The sequence below is a fragment of the Arachis duranensis genome, chromosome 3 (genome assembly GCF_000817695.3).
Source record: "Arachis duranensis cultivar V14167 chromosome 3, aradu.V14167.gnm2.J7QH, whole genome shotgun sequence".
NCBI classification, from domain to species: Eukaryota; Viridiplantae; Streptophyta; class Magnoliopsida; order Fabales; family Fabaceae; genus Arachis; species Arachis duranensis.
Genome location: NC_029774.3, coordinates 44,829,267 through 44,845,526, shown reverse-complemented (window position 1 = coordinate 44,845,526; position 16,260 = coordinate 44,829,267). Strand labels below are relative to the sequence as shown.

The 16,260-nt window shown below is 32.7% G+C and overlaps 2 protein-coding genes across 2 annotated transcripts; one reads left to right on the top strand and one right to left on the bottom strand.

Annotated features, from left to right (window-relative positions):
- Positions 1–5,342: 5,342 nt before the first annotated feature.
- On the top strand, positions 5,343–5,947 carry LOC107479088 (uncharacterized). Its single transcript, XM_016099243.3, has one exon. The coding sequence runs from the start codon at positions 5,471–5,473 to the stop codon at positions 5,840–5,842; it is 372 nt and encodes a 123-aa protein (XP_015954729.1). The 5' UTR covers positions 5,343–5,470; the 3' UTR covers positions 5,843–5,947.
- A 266-nt stretch (positions 5,948–6,213) lies between these two features.
- On the bottom strand, positions 6,214–9,083 carry LOC107479089 (replication protein A 70 kDa DNA-binding subunit A-like). Its single transcript, XM_016099244.3, is given in 3 exon segments — positions 6,214–7,996; positions 8,738–8,782; positions 8,784–9,083. Coding segments are annotated over 3 exon segments (1,839 nt in total). The 5' UTR covers positions 8,960–9,083; the 3' UTR covers positions 6,214–6,378.
- Between the last annotated feature and the right edge of the window lie 7,177 nt (positions 9,084–16,260).

Here is a 16,260-nt window from a genome sequence, read left to right as displayed (position 1 = left end):
TTGATTCACTTCATTATGTGATTTATAGTATTTTATAAATAAAATATATTTTGATATGTGGGTTATAGATATACTGTCTATTTACTAAGTTGTAAAACTCATCCTATCAATTTCTCATGATTTCCAGTCACAAGTATCAATTCTAGTACCATTTGCTAATTTTTTTGGCAAGTAACTTTAAAAATAGTAAATCATTTTGTCAAATTCTTAGATTTTATCCTCTATATTTCACAAACAAGATCTAGCCATGTCAACCTATTTTATGTCTTGTCAAAATAATGTATAATTTATTTTTAAACTACTATTGATATTTGTAAGGTTATTAAAAATAGTTGTAAATTTATTGCTTAATTTGGATATGGACTTCTTAGGCTTTTATAGAGATAAATTTTTTCGAGGATCAGTCATGACTCATTTTAGACCGTGACAAATTTATTCATCGGGTCCCCATCGAGGCCACCTTGGCTTGATTGAAATTCTTTGCAATGAAACGAGTAGGATGATTGTCCTTTTCGAAAACAAGATGTTCAGTCCATGCCATTTATGCATTAGTGAATCGGTCCATGCCATTTATGCATTAGTGAAGAAGAAGTTTATCTCTTCCTCTTTTTACTGTATATCCTGAAGTTACGCATCTATCCCCTCAATATCATACACATGATTAACTAGATAAAGTTCAATTGTTGGATTTCCTCCAACAACAACCCCTCATGGCTTTTGAGATCCCATTGCATTAAATCTTCTAACAATACATTTGAATTTAACCTTTTATGATATCCTCTCCTGACATCTTCATATCAATGATCAACATTAAGTTTATATTTGTTTTAGTTATGCCATTTGATTAGATATTAACCTAACATCTAAAAAATTTTCTTACGTCACATCCTTTAGAATGATAAGATACTCCAACAAATGAATTATTGGATAACAGAAATACCACTCTAGTACCAATTCAATGTCATGATCATCGTGTAACAAATACCTCAATGAAACAATGATTAGTCTTCTACGAATTATGAAACAAATCTAGATTTCTTTCACAAATAAAAGATTAATATTTTTCTAATACATCGCATATATAATAAATACATATATCTAAATATAATAATTATTACAATAATGCTCCACATCCATATAAAAAACCTATCCAAGTCATCCAAGCACTTTTTCTTTAATGCGCCTCCCCCCTCCCCCAAAGTTACGTGAAATATACGCGTGCCCCTCTCCCTCTTATCAACGTAACAGATTTACGTAAACCTCTTCTTCAACGTAAATATTCTTCTTCTTCTTCTTTTCTTCAACGTTAACGATTTACATTGTAATTTTCGGATCTGCAATCTCTACTGCTCGTCGTTCTTCTTCTTTTTTCTTCTCTTCTGTTCGTTATTCTTCTCTGTTGCTCGTCCTTCTTCTTCTTCTTTTTCTTCTTTGATTTTGTGAATTTGTCTTTTTTGTTTTCAGATTTCAATATTCTATCAAAACAATGAATGATTCAACTTCAAATCAGTTGAATGAGAGCATTTTGGATTATTCTTCTGAAACAAATCAAGCGGATGAGGTTTTGGATTTTCTTTTTAATCAAATTGAATGTAATGCAATTATTAAATTGAATTGAATTGAATGTACGCATGTGTTATGAATTGAATGTACACATGATGGATAATGTTTTGTTCATTTAATACTATACAATTGTTTCACCATAATAACGTGTTCAGTACATTCTACGAAAGCTGTTTGAATTTGATTTTATATAATGGATAATGTTCTGTTCATTTAGTACTATAAAATTGTTTCACTTTAATAACGTGTTCGGTTCATTATGTAGAAAGCTATTTGAATTTGATTTTATATAATGGATAATGTTCCATTCATTTAGTACTATACATTTGTTTCACCATAATGACGTGTTCGGTTCATTATGCAGAAAGCTGTTTGAATTTGATTTTATATAATGGATAATGTTCCATTCATTTAGTACTATACAATTGTTTCACCATAATGACGTGTTCGGTTCATTATGCAGAAAACTATTTGAATTTGAATTTATATAATGGATAATGTTCCAATCATTTAATACTATACAATTGTTTCACCATAATAACATGTTCGGTTCATTCTGCAGACCATATATATTATGGATGAACAATTTATCCCAAAGGTCGGGATGATTTTCAAGACACTAGAAGAGGCTGGAAAGTTCTACAAAAATAATTCTAAAGAGTTCAGGAGTTTCTGAAACTGGATACTGATAGCAACCTTTTTTAAAATTATCTCTCTGTTATATTGATATATGCACTTTTTCGGTTCATCCTGTGTATTAATTTCGGTTCATTTATTTTTTTGGGGCTCTTAATGTTTGATAAATACCCTGATTTCATTCACTATTAACCTGGAACAAAAAAACAACTAGACAGTTCCAACAGATATATATATTAACATCTCAGACCAACAGGACATGGACTGATCCATCTTGAATTTGATATATACATTAACATCAAATTTCCAATAACATTTACATTAATATTCACATATATACATTGTTTGGTTTTTTAAACAAGTTAAACAAAATAGTGTTAATTACAACCAGTCAAATAAAGTATATCCTATTTACTATCTATATCCCCAAATGTGAATTTACAATAAGGGCTGGAGAGGATAGCAGATGACTTTGGGAGTCTTATTTCTTCAGAGGCCCGAATCACTTGGTCTCTGATTTTGTTCAGTTTGTGCAACAGAATATTTGGACCATATTCGAGCTTAAAGCCAAAAACATTTGGTCAATACTTCACTCAATACACCGACAAGCAGAATCATGCATATTTTAATCAAGTGAATCAAAATGGCCAACCCAACTGAACTAACCACCATTCATGTGCTGAATGAAATGTGATAAACATTCAATCATCAAAAAAAAATTTCTGCATGCAAAAAAACTCAACTGAATACATAACAATCAGGTGAATCAAATGACAAACACCAATGAACCGAACACCAATCATGTGCTGAATACAATGTGATAAACTTTCAATCATTAAGTAAATCATTTCTGCATGTAAAAGGACTCAACTAAACACACTAATAATCAAATGAATTAAAATAACCAACTCCGCTGAACTGAATTTCATTGATGTTCTGAATAGAACTTGATAAACATTCAATCAGCAAGAAAAATTTTCTACATGCAAAAGAACTCAACTGAACGTACTAACAATCAAGTGAACCAAATGACAAACACCTGTGAACCGAATACCAATCATGTGCTGAATATAACGTGATAAACTTCAATCATCAAGTAAATCATTTCTGCATGCAAAAAAACTCAATTGAACGCACTAACAATCAGGTGAATCAAATGACAAACACCAGTGAACTGAACACTATTCATGTACTGAATAAAATGTGATAAACGTTCAATCATCAAGTAAATCATTTCTACATGCAAAAGAACTCAACTAAACACACTAACAATCAAATGAATAAAAATGAGCAACTCCATTGGATAGAAAGAAAGTAAGAACACATTTCCATTCCTATGCCCTAGTTACGCCAAAAAATAGAATCAGATTAAGTCAATCTACTAAACGAAGTAACTCAATTCAGTAAACCTAAAATGCAATTAAGAGAAATGCGAGATTGTAAAATTTTAAATAAACACTAATTTTTATCATACCTTTCACGTGCAGAAGAAAATTTGTCAAATTTGTTGAGCAACAAATTTTAGTTAAAAAGATATATGAATATCAATTGAGCATAACTAAATATGATAAAAACTTTTATCTTTTAAAATTTTTTCACTATAAATAATAACAAAAATGGTGTTTGGTACATTTTCGTATACTCATAACAATCATACAATAGTAGAAATAAGAGTAGAAATAGAAAAGAAAATGGAGAAGTCTAGTAATTTGAATGGTTGAATTCAATAAATGGATTTTTTTTGTGCATGCTACGGTGCTTATATATATTTGCCTAATTTACTAAAAAGAGATAAAAGTTAATATTTAAATTAAAAAATATAAAAATAAATAAAATTTTTAATATTTAAATCTTACCATAAAAGATAAGTTCGGCAATTTCGACACTAAAATCAACACCACAGAATTTACTTTTTTTTAATAGTGAAAATGTTGTATTTTATCGCGGGAGGTGGACCTTATTAATACTAAAATCGGGGAAGACTAACTTAGTATCATTAAAATCGGAGGAGATCCACCGATTCTCCCTAAAATTGAGGTGGTTCCACTCCATTTTCCTAATATATTTGTGTATGTAATAAGAATTTTTTTAGAAGTGACAATTTAAATTAATTTATTTCAATCAAATTTCTCTAAAAAGGTAGACGCCAAAAACGGAAGAAAATACAACTCTAGACCTCTTTTTTCGTTTTTCTTTAAAAAAAGTTCAATCATTTACAAAACAAAAAATGCAAATAATTTATTTGACGTAAAATCATTAAATTATAAAGATATAAATATCTCAATTTTTTATTCATATGCTTGTAAAAACCTATATGAAAATCTAATTTTTAAAACATTTTTCTGAAAATATATATATTGGTTGTTTTTGTTAATTTAAAATTTTTTATCTATTTAGAAGTATTTTTTTTGTAGTTTACTCTTCTTTAAACCCTTGTTGTCCAAAACGAAACAAACTATTACTCTAGACTTCCTTTTTCATTTTCTTAAAATAGATATATTTGTCGTAAAATTATTAAATTTTAAAACTGAAAATATTTTATTTTCAATTATATTTATAAAAATTATGTCAAAATTCAATCTTTAAATATGTTAAAAATATTTTTGTCGTTTTATTCTTTAAAAATATTTTTATCATTATTTAATTCTTTTAGAAATATTTTTAGTCAAAAATATTATTTATACATTAAAATTAGCTAATAAAATTAATTATTATGTATTTATATATAAATACATATATTGTTTAACTCATTTTTAATATATATTTTATATTTTAATATATATTTTATATTAATAATTAATATTGATGGTTAATTTTAGTATATATGTAGTATAATAAATTTTTAGTCACCTTCTTAAACCAATGCTGTCACATCATTGTATAGTTCTTTTCTTTTCAATTTATTGTTTTTAAAAGAAAAAAAAATTGAACTAATTTCATGATCAAGGTATTGATTCGGATGAGATCAAGTCTAAGTAGGCAAATATTGCCACATAAGATTTAAGAGTTCAGATCATAACTTGAACTGAATGGGCGATGGTTGATGATTGGACCAACAAGATAAGCTTATCCATCAATTCTCAATGGGCAATCTGCCACATCAGACACATGCAAATATGAAGAAAAATTTCCACCTCTCGTTGCACACTCAAATCACACATCATACTGCACAAATTCCCTCACTCTCTTCACATAAGCTTCTAGGCGAAGTAACCACCTAACAAGAGAACAAAGAAAGAACCAATAGAGAACGCGGAAAAAAATAACAGGAATGGCATCTACTTCAGCAGTTTCAATGGCTATGCCACCAACATACACAACCCAGAAAAAGGTTGTTGGGGTGCCTAGCTCTGAGGCATTCTTGAAGCCACTTCCTCTAAGGACTCCAAAGGGTGTTGCAGCATCAGCAACAAAATCCAATGGTACGTTTCAAGTGAGTGCTTCCATGAAGGAGAAGGTTGTGACAGGGCTCACAGCAGCTGCATTGACAGCTTCAATGATGGTTCCTGATGTGGCTGAGGCTGCTGTCAGCCCTTCACTCAAGAACTTCTTGCTCAGCATAGTAGCTGGTGGAGTTGTGCTTGTGGTCATTGTTGGCGCTGTCGTTGGTGTCGCCAATTTCGATCCTGTTAAGCGAAGCTGAAGGAATTCTTGAGATGCTGCAGGGAATTTTTAGTGTTTTATCTTATGATGATTTGTATCTGTAATGTTTTTTTCAGTAATGAACTGAAACCTCTTGTGTCTACTACTAGTATGTGTGATTCTTGTGCTTTATCTGAGCTGACCCTTCTCAACTCTTAAAATCTAATCTTTGTTTTGGCACGTCATAGAACAGATTAATGACTAATGAGAAATAATTCAACTGAGGAACATTTTGGAATATGAAGCATAAATAGCTGACAAAAATGATCACATATCAGAAAGTAGGAAAAACAATAGTTGATAACTCTTATGAAATTCCACTGGGATGGGAGCAATGAAATATTCAACAAAACAAAAAAGAGAAGAAACATAAAATCCTCAACTTATAAGTTATTTTAAATATGTTTTACATTGGGCTCAAATGACACAATAACAATAACTCGACCATTAATGACCAATTCTATGTAAGCTTGTACACTAATACTAACAGGTATCCACCAAGTCACATCTCATGAAAGCATGCTGAGAAAGCTACAATTACTGCCTACAAAACTTGGAAATCGATTCAAGCATGTATCTACTCTCTGAAGAGTAATTAACTTTATCTGCCTTGACTACTGTTACCTTAACCCTCTGTTCATCACCATACAATTCCTCTTTGATTTTAAGCCTAAACACAAAATGGTTGAAGAGGCTACTCTTGATTATTTTCCCGAACTTGTCATCATCCTGCTCTTCATACTTCAACAAGTACAGCTCTTTCGCTGGGTACTCCATAATCTCTTCCCCTGCTTCCTGAAAAGCAGTTACCCAAGTTATTCCTGTATGATCCACAATTTGAGCTTGAAGAAGGTACCGGTAATCACACTCCTCAAACTCTTGGTTGCATCTATCACACTGCCATCTTGCGTCTCCTACCCTGGTCACTTTCTTACTGCACTGTCGGTCTCCAACCATCAGAGGGCAAGCTGTGTAACAAAACGTATCTGTCTTGATGAATGATACGGTTGCCCTCACTGTTATCCAGTCTGGCTTATCAGACCGCCCCAGGCCTTCATCCTTGATCTGAGACACAGTTTTACGTATCTCATTCTTTGGTCCTCCTGGCAAAACATCCTTAGAAATGGATCGAGAAACTGAATCCTTTCCCACTCTATCAAACCATTCTCTCAAGGTATGAGCCTCAGGCAAGTCCGGGTTTATGGAAAGCTGTGTAGTAGAAATAGTACCAATAGATTTTCCACTGAAGTCGTTAACCTTCCCTGCCTTGACTGCCACAATGGGGAAGGACCCAGCATCAGCCATCTCTTGCAGCTTTTGTCCTTCCCTGTTGCAGAATTCGCCCCAAAGGGTTAACTCGACACTCCTGCCTGAGGAGTCCTTTATATTCAAAATTCTTCTCTGAGTTTCCATCCCATTCTTCCTCAAGATGGGAACCGAAGGATTCACAGATATCACAACCCCAATAACATCAAGAATGCCATTATTGTCAACATTCTCAAGGTCAATTATTGGCCTGAAGGAGAATTGCTGTTTAGGAATAGAATCATCTTCATCCGGACAAAGTTCAACATTTGAATTTGAATCCAATACAATTTCCCAATCATTCTTCAAATGGTTAAAATTTTTCTGCGCAGGTTTCAAGCTACCTTTGGATATTGTGTAAACTTTACCAACTTGAATTGCATTGTAGAAACGATCTACAACAGCATTAAAGCAGGTTACTCGTATTTCACCTCCATCAGAATCAAGGAGATCAAATGAGAAAACTTTCCCATCTCCACGAGCATTATTGTAGCGGCGCAGATCCCCTTTTGCGGTTACCCTTGCCTTGATTGCCCAACGACCTTGGTAAGGATTTAAAGCTGCTATGGGAATGATGCGTGCTGGTGCCTCATTTTTCACAATAGCACCACGGTTTTTGTAAACTGGAGGTGGCTGATATGCAGGTTGAACTATTGGCCGGAAACTCTGTGCAGCATGACCTGTTTGAGAAGTCTGTTGTTGATTATTATTATGACCCCTGGATGATGTCTGCACAACTTTATCAGGTGATGTTTTCTGAGTTGGTAAATTAGATTCCCCAAACGGTTTTGGATTCCCAATGATCTCGCAATCTGGGATTATAGTTTCCATGTTGAGTACTACAATAATCCTGTTCAAGGACAAGCAGAAATAGAAGCATAGATTAATATTATCTGATAGATTCATAATTGCATAAACTAAATTCCACTGCAAAATGTTTTTGTTTCTTCATAATTCAACTATATGCAAAACTCTTCAACAACCAATGTTAAGGCTTTGCCAATCTTCGACCATTCAATGAGGTTGCACATTTTAATTCTTATCACCAACCATTACATAAGAGATAGAAGCCAAAACTCAATGGAGAAGGACAGTTGTAAAATTATGCACAAACTATTAAACTACGGGTTTACCTAACCAGTTGCCTTGCTTGGCTCAATTTCGTATGGAAAATATAAAAGACTTCAACTTTTCAATGCATTTGATGAAGCAAAAGTTCGAAATCTATCCTAATCTTGATTCCTTAACTAGTTGCTTTAACAAAAGCTTTAAAACCATTTGCATCACCTGTGGTGCACCTCAGAACCTAAAAGACCTTGAACTCAATCATTAACAGGTTACTCCCTGAATTTTACAAAAAGTTTTCAAATAAATGAGATAGAAAACTCACCAAACACATGAAATAACTAAATTGAAAGAAAATTCAAATGTCCTAATTCACTGAAATTTAAACCACAGGATCGTAAAACTCCAGACAAAGTTGCCAGTATAAAAAATGCCCTATTCTTTTACTATAATTGTTAGAAATTACTTTAATCTAAAACGAGAGAGAGAGAGAGAGAGAGAGAGAGAGAGAGAGAGAGAGAGAGACTTGCGGTTTTGGAGAGGGCTACAAATGTACTCGAGGAGCTGAAGTTGCGAGCATGGCTTGGTGAGACGAAACGGCGTCGGATAGCAACATGCGGTACCGCTGCTGCTGCGAGTTGCTACTGCTTGAGATCAGCGACAAATCGAGAACCTGAACCAGCGGTTTCGAGTTCACGTCGCCGCCTATTATTGACGGAATCGCGTTTGCCGTTAGATTCACCGACATGCTTCCCCCTCCTTGCCGTTTACCAAGATTAGCGATTCCCCAACGGAGAAGACAAAAGTGGAACCCTTGGAAATTGAAAACAGGGACAGGGTGAGAGCGAGAGAACGGATTTTGGAGGGAGAGGAAGAAGTTTATTACTTATTAAATCTCAAATTGTTCCAACTAATGTTCATAATAAAATTAGTTAATAATTTATTTGTTTAATGCGTATATTAAAAATTTAATTAAAAATGACGAAGGACTAATTTATTTTACGAAAATAATTTTTGAGAATTTCTTAAAAATGTGCTGAAAAATAGGATATCTAATAAAAATTTCTTAAAACTAATTTAAATATTTATTTTCAGTTATTCTACACAAAAATAAGGAATGGGTGATAATATTTTTTAATTATTTTTCAAATTATTCATATTTTTATCATTTTATTTTTTATCTTCAAAAATTATTTATTAAATGATCATTTGAGAATAATATTTAATAAAAAATAATAATATTTTTTTTAAAATAAATTTTTTTTATTTAAAAAGACAAAATATTTAAAAACTCTTGTAAAACTATCAATAGAACTCTTGATCGCAATTATGAAATTTTCTTAGTTTTATCTATTGTTATTTATATATTAGCAATGGTAACACCCCATATTTTTAAATTTTAAGTAGTATTAATTTATTTTAAGTTATGATTTATTTATTAAATTAAACTCATTATTTTTAGATATTATTTTATTAAAAATAATTAAATTAATTTTATAACTATTTAAATTCAATTAAATTAACATTCTTATATATATTTATGATGAAATATTTTACATAATTAAAAATACAATTTTAGTGATTTATAAGTAATGAAAAATATATATATTTTAATTTGTAAATATCAATACTTTTCGGTGGACTTAATTTTTCTAAGACTTCATCGTATATCTTTTATCATTATATTATTGATGTCATTTATATTAGTAACTCATATATATTATTACTTGTATTTTAATATATTCACATTTCATAATTATTTGTTTAAAATATTTATAACTTGAATTACTGACTCACCAACCCAAAAAAGCGACACCCAACATTCATGTGTCACCAAACTATATTAGTCATCATAGTTACCATTAATCATCATCATTTGCATCTCATTCAACGTAACCACTAATAAAAAAAAAACAGAGAATGTCGTGAGTGAGAAGAATGTGATTTCATGGCACTGTAAACTTCGGCATTTGATTTCTTGAGCTCCATAACTCCGATAAAAAATCTAATCCGATTAAAGTGTTTGTATCTTCCTCCTCTTCACGTTGACGTCATTTTTGTTCGGGAAAAATCGCCGAAGGGAGCCGCTGAACCTTCCATAGCCTCAATTGTGAGGAGCGTCGCCGTCGAGCTACCACGAGAAGAGTCAAACAAGATAGAGAGGGGGACGCGATGGAGAAGAGAGGAAGGTGTGGTGGTTCCCTTCACCGCCGTTGCTGTTTCAGGTTGACCGGAAGAGTGGAGGTGACGGTGGCGCTGCTGCGTGCGACAACAAGCGGCTGCGTTGCCGCCGAAGCTCTCTGCCGCTGTTGCTGGATAAGAGAAATAAAGTTTTTAGACGCGTTTGGTTTTATAGGTTCAATTATTCGAGGTATGGGTGACTTCTTAAACTCAATTTACTATCAAGAATTGTTACAAGTCGATAATAATGCGAAAAATGTATTTTTAAGATTTTCGTAAGCCTTAAGAATTTAATTAAATTGCTTTGGATGAATGAAATTATTTGCTTTATTGAATTACGATTTGTTTGAGTTGGTGTGCAGTCGTTGATAAGAAATTGATTTGGAAAGTTGATTTTGTTGAATATTATGAAAAGTGGTTTTCTTGGTTTTGTTGATTTATCGGAAATGATTTTGAGAATTACAAATGATTTGAGATATGAAAATGATTTGATTTCGGAAGCGGTTCGATTTTGAAATTGGTTTGATTTTGAAATGATTTAATATTGGAATTGGTTGAGAATACATTGATAGATGGTTTGGTTGGGATCCTTGAAGGGTGGCAGAAGTCCAAGTTTTAGAGGAAATGCTGTCAAAATTTCTATAAAAATTGGAGATTTGATTTAAAGTGTTATTTAAAAAGGTTTAGATTCAAGAATTATATAATTTGATTTCAAATTATTAAGAAAAGAAATGAAGTATGTTTTGGAGCTTTATTTATTAAGAAAATTATTATGTTTCGAATTTGGTTTACCTAAGGAAAGAATTATGTTTTAAGTCTTTTGAAAAATCTTGATAAAGTAATTATGAATTGAGTTTGATTATGATTTTGAATATTATTAAAATGTGAGTATAGTTGATGTTGTGAAAACGGTGATTTTGTCTCACTTATGGATTTGGCAAGTTGAGGATGAGGGATTCCCTCTCTTGTCGTGGTATGGATGTGGGGAATGTGAAAAGGCACTCCTTTATATTGGTTTTTCCCACATTTTTCTCTGGTTGTAAGGTAGAAACGCACACTCCTTCGATGTGGAAAGACACTCTCTTCGTAATTCTTCCAAGAGAAGGTGGAAATGCACTCTCCTTCGTTTGTGTTCCTCTTAGGAATGTGCAACCTAGAGACAACGTCTGGGTTAACTACCAGATGTATCGGGCTCTGGAAATTTAACCGACACGTGAGCTCACAGTCAGTAGGACGGGCATGCATCATATTGCATTTGTTTGCTTTGTCTGGGTGTGCTTAAGTGTTTTGGTTTGCCTATCTGATTATTTTTGTCTAATTGTTATTTGTCGTACTTGCTGTAATTGCTCTCTGATTGTGTTTGCCTTCATTGTTTGTGCCTGTGATTGATTCTGTTTTGGGATCAAATTTTGATGGTGATTTGTTTTGGATTTGGGCTGGAGGCCGAGTTGATTTGATTTCGGCCGGAGGCCGTGCTTGGTTAGATCTATGGTAAGTTTTGTTAAAATAGTTTCTTAGTAGGCAGTAGAATGTATGGAATGTTATTTTGCTTGAAATTTTTAGAAGAATAATATGAATTTTTTAAATTTAGATAATGAACTAACGATCACTGCGATTGAAAATAGTTTTACTTAAAATATCTTCTTATAACAATTCTTAAACCCTCTACTGAGAACCAGAAAGGACGATGTTCTCAATCCCTACAGACTTCTCTTTTCAGGACGAATGAAGAAGCTTGCAGAGTTTTTGCTAGGTTCTTAGATATGCTATTTCTATTTGTATACATATGATATAGATTTTTCTCGCCTTTATTATTTATATTCTTGTAAGAGGGATAGAAATCGTGACTGTAATGATGTATGTATATAATATTTTTAAGTTACTTGAGTAAAAAGTTTTGTATATATGTATATGCTTATTTTTTTTCATGAAAAAGTATTTCCGTTTTTTTAAAAGAAAATAGCGATACGGTTTCGAGTCAAAGACTCTTATTTTATAATGAAGTATATGAAGTCGTCATAATACTTCTTGCTATCAGAGTAGCACAGCTGGAAGCGTGACATTCTGATAGTAAGGGTGTTACAACAATTGCGCTTTTTATAACATTTTACTAATATCACAAGTAATTTTTTTTATAGTTACTAACCTATATAAATTTAACAATAGACGTGAATACAACTCTGTCTGGACTAAGTATCTAGACTAGACCCGCTCAATTCGGGTTAGACCTGACCTGGTTTCGGTAAAAACGAGTGGAACCCAAAATTAGAATATGATATGCACCTTTAATCAGACTAGGATTGTGTCTCTGGTCACCCCGCCTAATTCGGTAAAATCCTAACTCTTAATTTTGAATTTCACTTTAGAGAGTAAAGTGTGATCTCTCACCATTTATTTTATAGGTGGGACCAAAAATAAATATAAGAGAGAAACCATTCAAGGATATAAGATCACACTTTACCCTCTAAAGTATAAATCAAAATTTAGAGGATCCAAATCCCTTTATTTCGGCACCTCTCAACCTCCCTCTTCAATTTTGCTTTCTTTGTTCTTATCCTTTCTTTACATCATATACTCTTTTTTCTTCACTATCAACCACTAACAACTGCCCCTAACCCTAGTCACCACTGCGGCCTATCACCACCATAGCCTCTCATTCGCTGCCTTTGTTCATCTTTGGCTCACTGTGCATCTGTTCTGCTTTGTCTCGCCATCTACTTCTACTTCAATTTGCCTTGTCATGCCATTTTTCTACACCACCTAAGTACTGCCTCGCCGATATCTATTCTGCATAGCCTCACTGAGCCTCTACCTTGCTTCATGTTGCAACTGCCCGTGCTGTGTCGTTGTTCTTCAAGCATGTGTTGTTCCAGATCTGTTCCTAATGCTCGTACTGTTCCAGATGACCAGATTTGTTCTTGGAAATCATCCCCCCTTTATTAGATTTATTGTGGTAATATATTGTTTGATTTTTTGTGCCTAATGATATATCATTTAGATGTGTTGTTTGAAATTCAATATATGTTATATATGTTGTTTAAAATATATATGTAAGTATGTTGATTTTAGTTTATGTAAAAAAAAATCTTAATTTTAGTGACGATAGTTTGTTTTCATTTTTTTCACTTTAGACCTGGGTTTAAACTTGGTGCAAACCTGGTAAAAAGTGGCCCAAAATATAGAAATTTTGTTGGGTCTAGGGTAGGGTATAGGTTTCAAAAATATACCTAGTCATGATTTAAGGCTGGGTTTAGGCCGAGTCAAATCTGGCTTCGTCCGGTCCATGGACACTCCAATCCAACACGGCGTAGGCATAGTTCCAAGGTATAATCACAAAAATAACACAACAACAGAAAATAACATCAATTCAACAACAAGAAAGACTAGCAAGAAGCTCCAAAATAGAAAACCACAATAAAGCAGTAAGCTTAGCTCCACCTACATGACAACAGACAATAAAAAACAAAACAAAATCTAGATCTAGATAATTCATAATTCTTTTATCCACTTCTCTGTTTGCAACTTTAGTACTGATCTCTTTATACATATACTTCGCAAGACTCCAATAAAAATTACTAGGCATTAGCATTATCTCATCATCTGTGTCCTCCCTGGTCCCCACCCAACCATGATAGTAGCAACCATAACAACTAGGATTCATTCTAGATGTCCTCATAAATAACGGTTAGCTACCTAGATGGAAACTCCTCTTCATGTGCTAGTTCTCCTTTCTCAACATCAGCAATCTTCTTTCGACCTTTTGTTGGATCCATACTACATTGAGTCTTTGCTACATCTTGCTTTATTTTCTCTATATCCATCTTTTCTTGCTTGAAAATTTATTGTTACAATCACCCTATATGCTGAAAATTACAACAATGAATAATGACATCTACTCTTTTTCTTTTCAAGCAAATTACATTCATCTACGTGTCAAAGCATCATACCACATCACCTAGTCATACCCAGCTTACGCTGAGCCTTCAACATAGCACCTCATAACTCCCACACCCAATTGCATGAGAAGAACAAATGATGAACTGATTCCTCTTTCTTGTTGCTAAGGATATACATCACTATCGTATAGGTATAATATTATATCTGGTTAACTTTTTTCTAGTATTAAGTTTTTTTTTTGTAAAACAAACCAAGCCAATAGCTTTGCTTTTAGTGGTATTAAATTCCTCCATAGTTTTCTTGCAATTTTACACCTTTGGTTATTCCCCTCTTCTTTATTATTGTACAACAACTTCAAAATATATTGAATAGCTTGCAGAATTATTATGCTTCCAACCTAGATTGCCCTTATTTTTCTCATGAATATTAACATATTCTAAAATGGAGAGCATGTCTTTATTTAAGTCTTCCTCCCAAACCCTTAGGATGTGTGTATTCTTAGGAATTTTTTATTTTCATATTTGGTTCAAGGTTTAAAATATTATTCTCAAGTATATTTTATTCTAGGGAATTAAATTACCATCATTTTTATTCCCATATTCCCTTGGGTATATTTAATTCCAACGGGAATGAAATTTGTATAATAAAAGAAAAAAACTAAACTACCCTTATCTAAATAACAAAATCCAACCCTTTTTCAGATCTCTCCCTTCTCATTTCACCAAAAACCAAAACCCTAGTAGAGCTTTTTTCCCAAATTCAAGGAAGCTCCACCGGCATCGGTGCCACCTCGCCATCGATTTAGGTTTGCACGATCACCGCGCACCTTTTTCTAGAGGTAGGAGTCACTTCGATCTCTTTTTCACATTTGCGTTCGTGTTCCTCTATATCATTCACTCTCTGTTTTGTTCATTTTCAGTGATGAAGAATGAAGAAGAATGACGATAGTGATGGTGAACTGCCTTGCAAACTGAGAGCCAAAGTAAATAGTGAAGGTGTGTTTTCATTTTCAGTCGTTCTCTGAATTATTTTTGGATGGAGATTGGGTGTTCTGAACTTTAGGGTTTACTGATTTTTTGAGTTTCTACTTCTTGCTTCGTTAGGATTTGCTTTCTGATTTTGTATCTTTTTTGTTAAGGTTTGTTGATTCTGCATTTTGCTTCATTATGATTTTGTTAAAATATTCTAAACTATTGTTTGCTTGTAGTTTAAATGTAATGGTCCCTAAGATAATCAATGCCCATATCTTGTTCAACAATTGCATTTGTGTTGTTTGTGTGAATGGTTTTGATGAATTGGTTGTTGTTTTACTTAGTTTTTATGAAATTCATTTTTATGCAGCTCTTGATTTTGAAGTTTTAAAGTGTTATAATTTTGGATATTTTTCATTTTGCTTCATTATGATTTTGTATTTTTGTGTATTATTTATTTATTTTTTGCTGAGCTCTGTTTGTGCTATAATTTATTGACATGAGGGTTTGTGGTAGGTTTGAAACATTATTAACTTAATCTGTTGTTGACTGTTTCAATGCCCAATTCCACCACATTTCCTGGTATGCTTGTATTTGGATTCACGATTCCCTTATTCCTCCAATTATGTATTTCTTTTCTCTGTATTCACCTTCACTTTGATAGTGATTGAGGTTATGACTGTGATTTTGGTTGTTAATATAATAATTAAATAATCAATAAATTTTGGTTGCTACATTCTCTGTATTGCATTGCAATGAATCTGCATTATATATGCTATGTTATTCTATGCTCCTATACTTGTATAACTTCACTATTGTGGACAATGGAATTCTAAAATACAATCCATGCTTACACTATTTATGTGTTTTAAAGTTTCTATTTGATCTAACATCTTTTCTTTTTGCTTTTTGCAGAACTTGATTTTTAGGTTCCTTCAAAGTGTAAGTCCCTGCCTATACTCAGTAGTACCTACCTCTATTCTTGAATTCTTCTATCCTT

Bases quoted from the DNA above. Each gene is read 5' to 3' on its own strand.
- LOC107479088 (XM_016099243.3), top strand. From the start codon at position 5,471: ATGGCATCTACTTCAGCAGTTTCAATGGCTATGCCACCAACATACACA.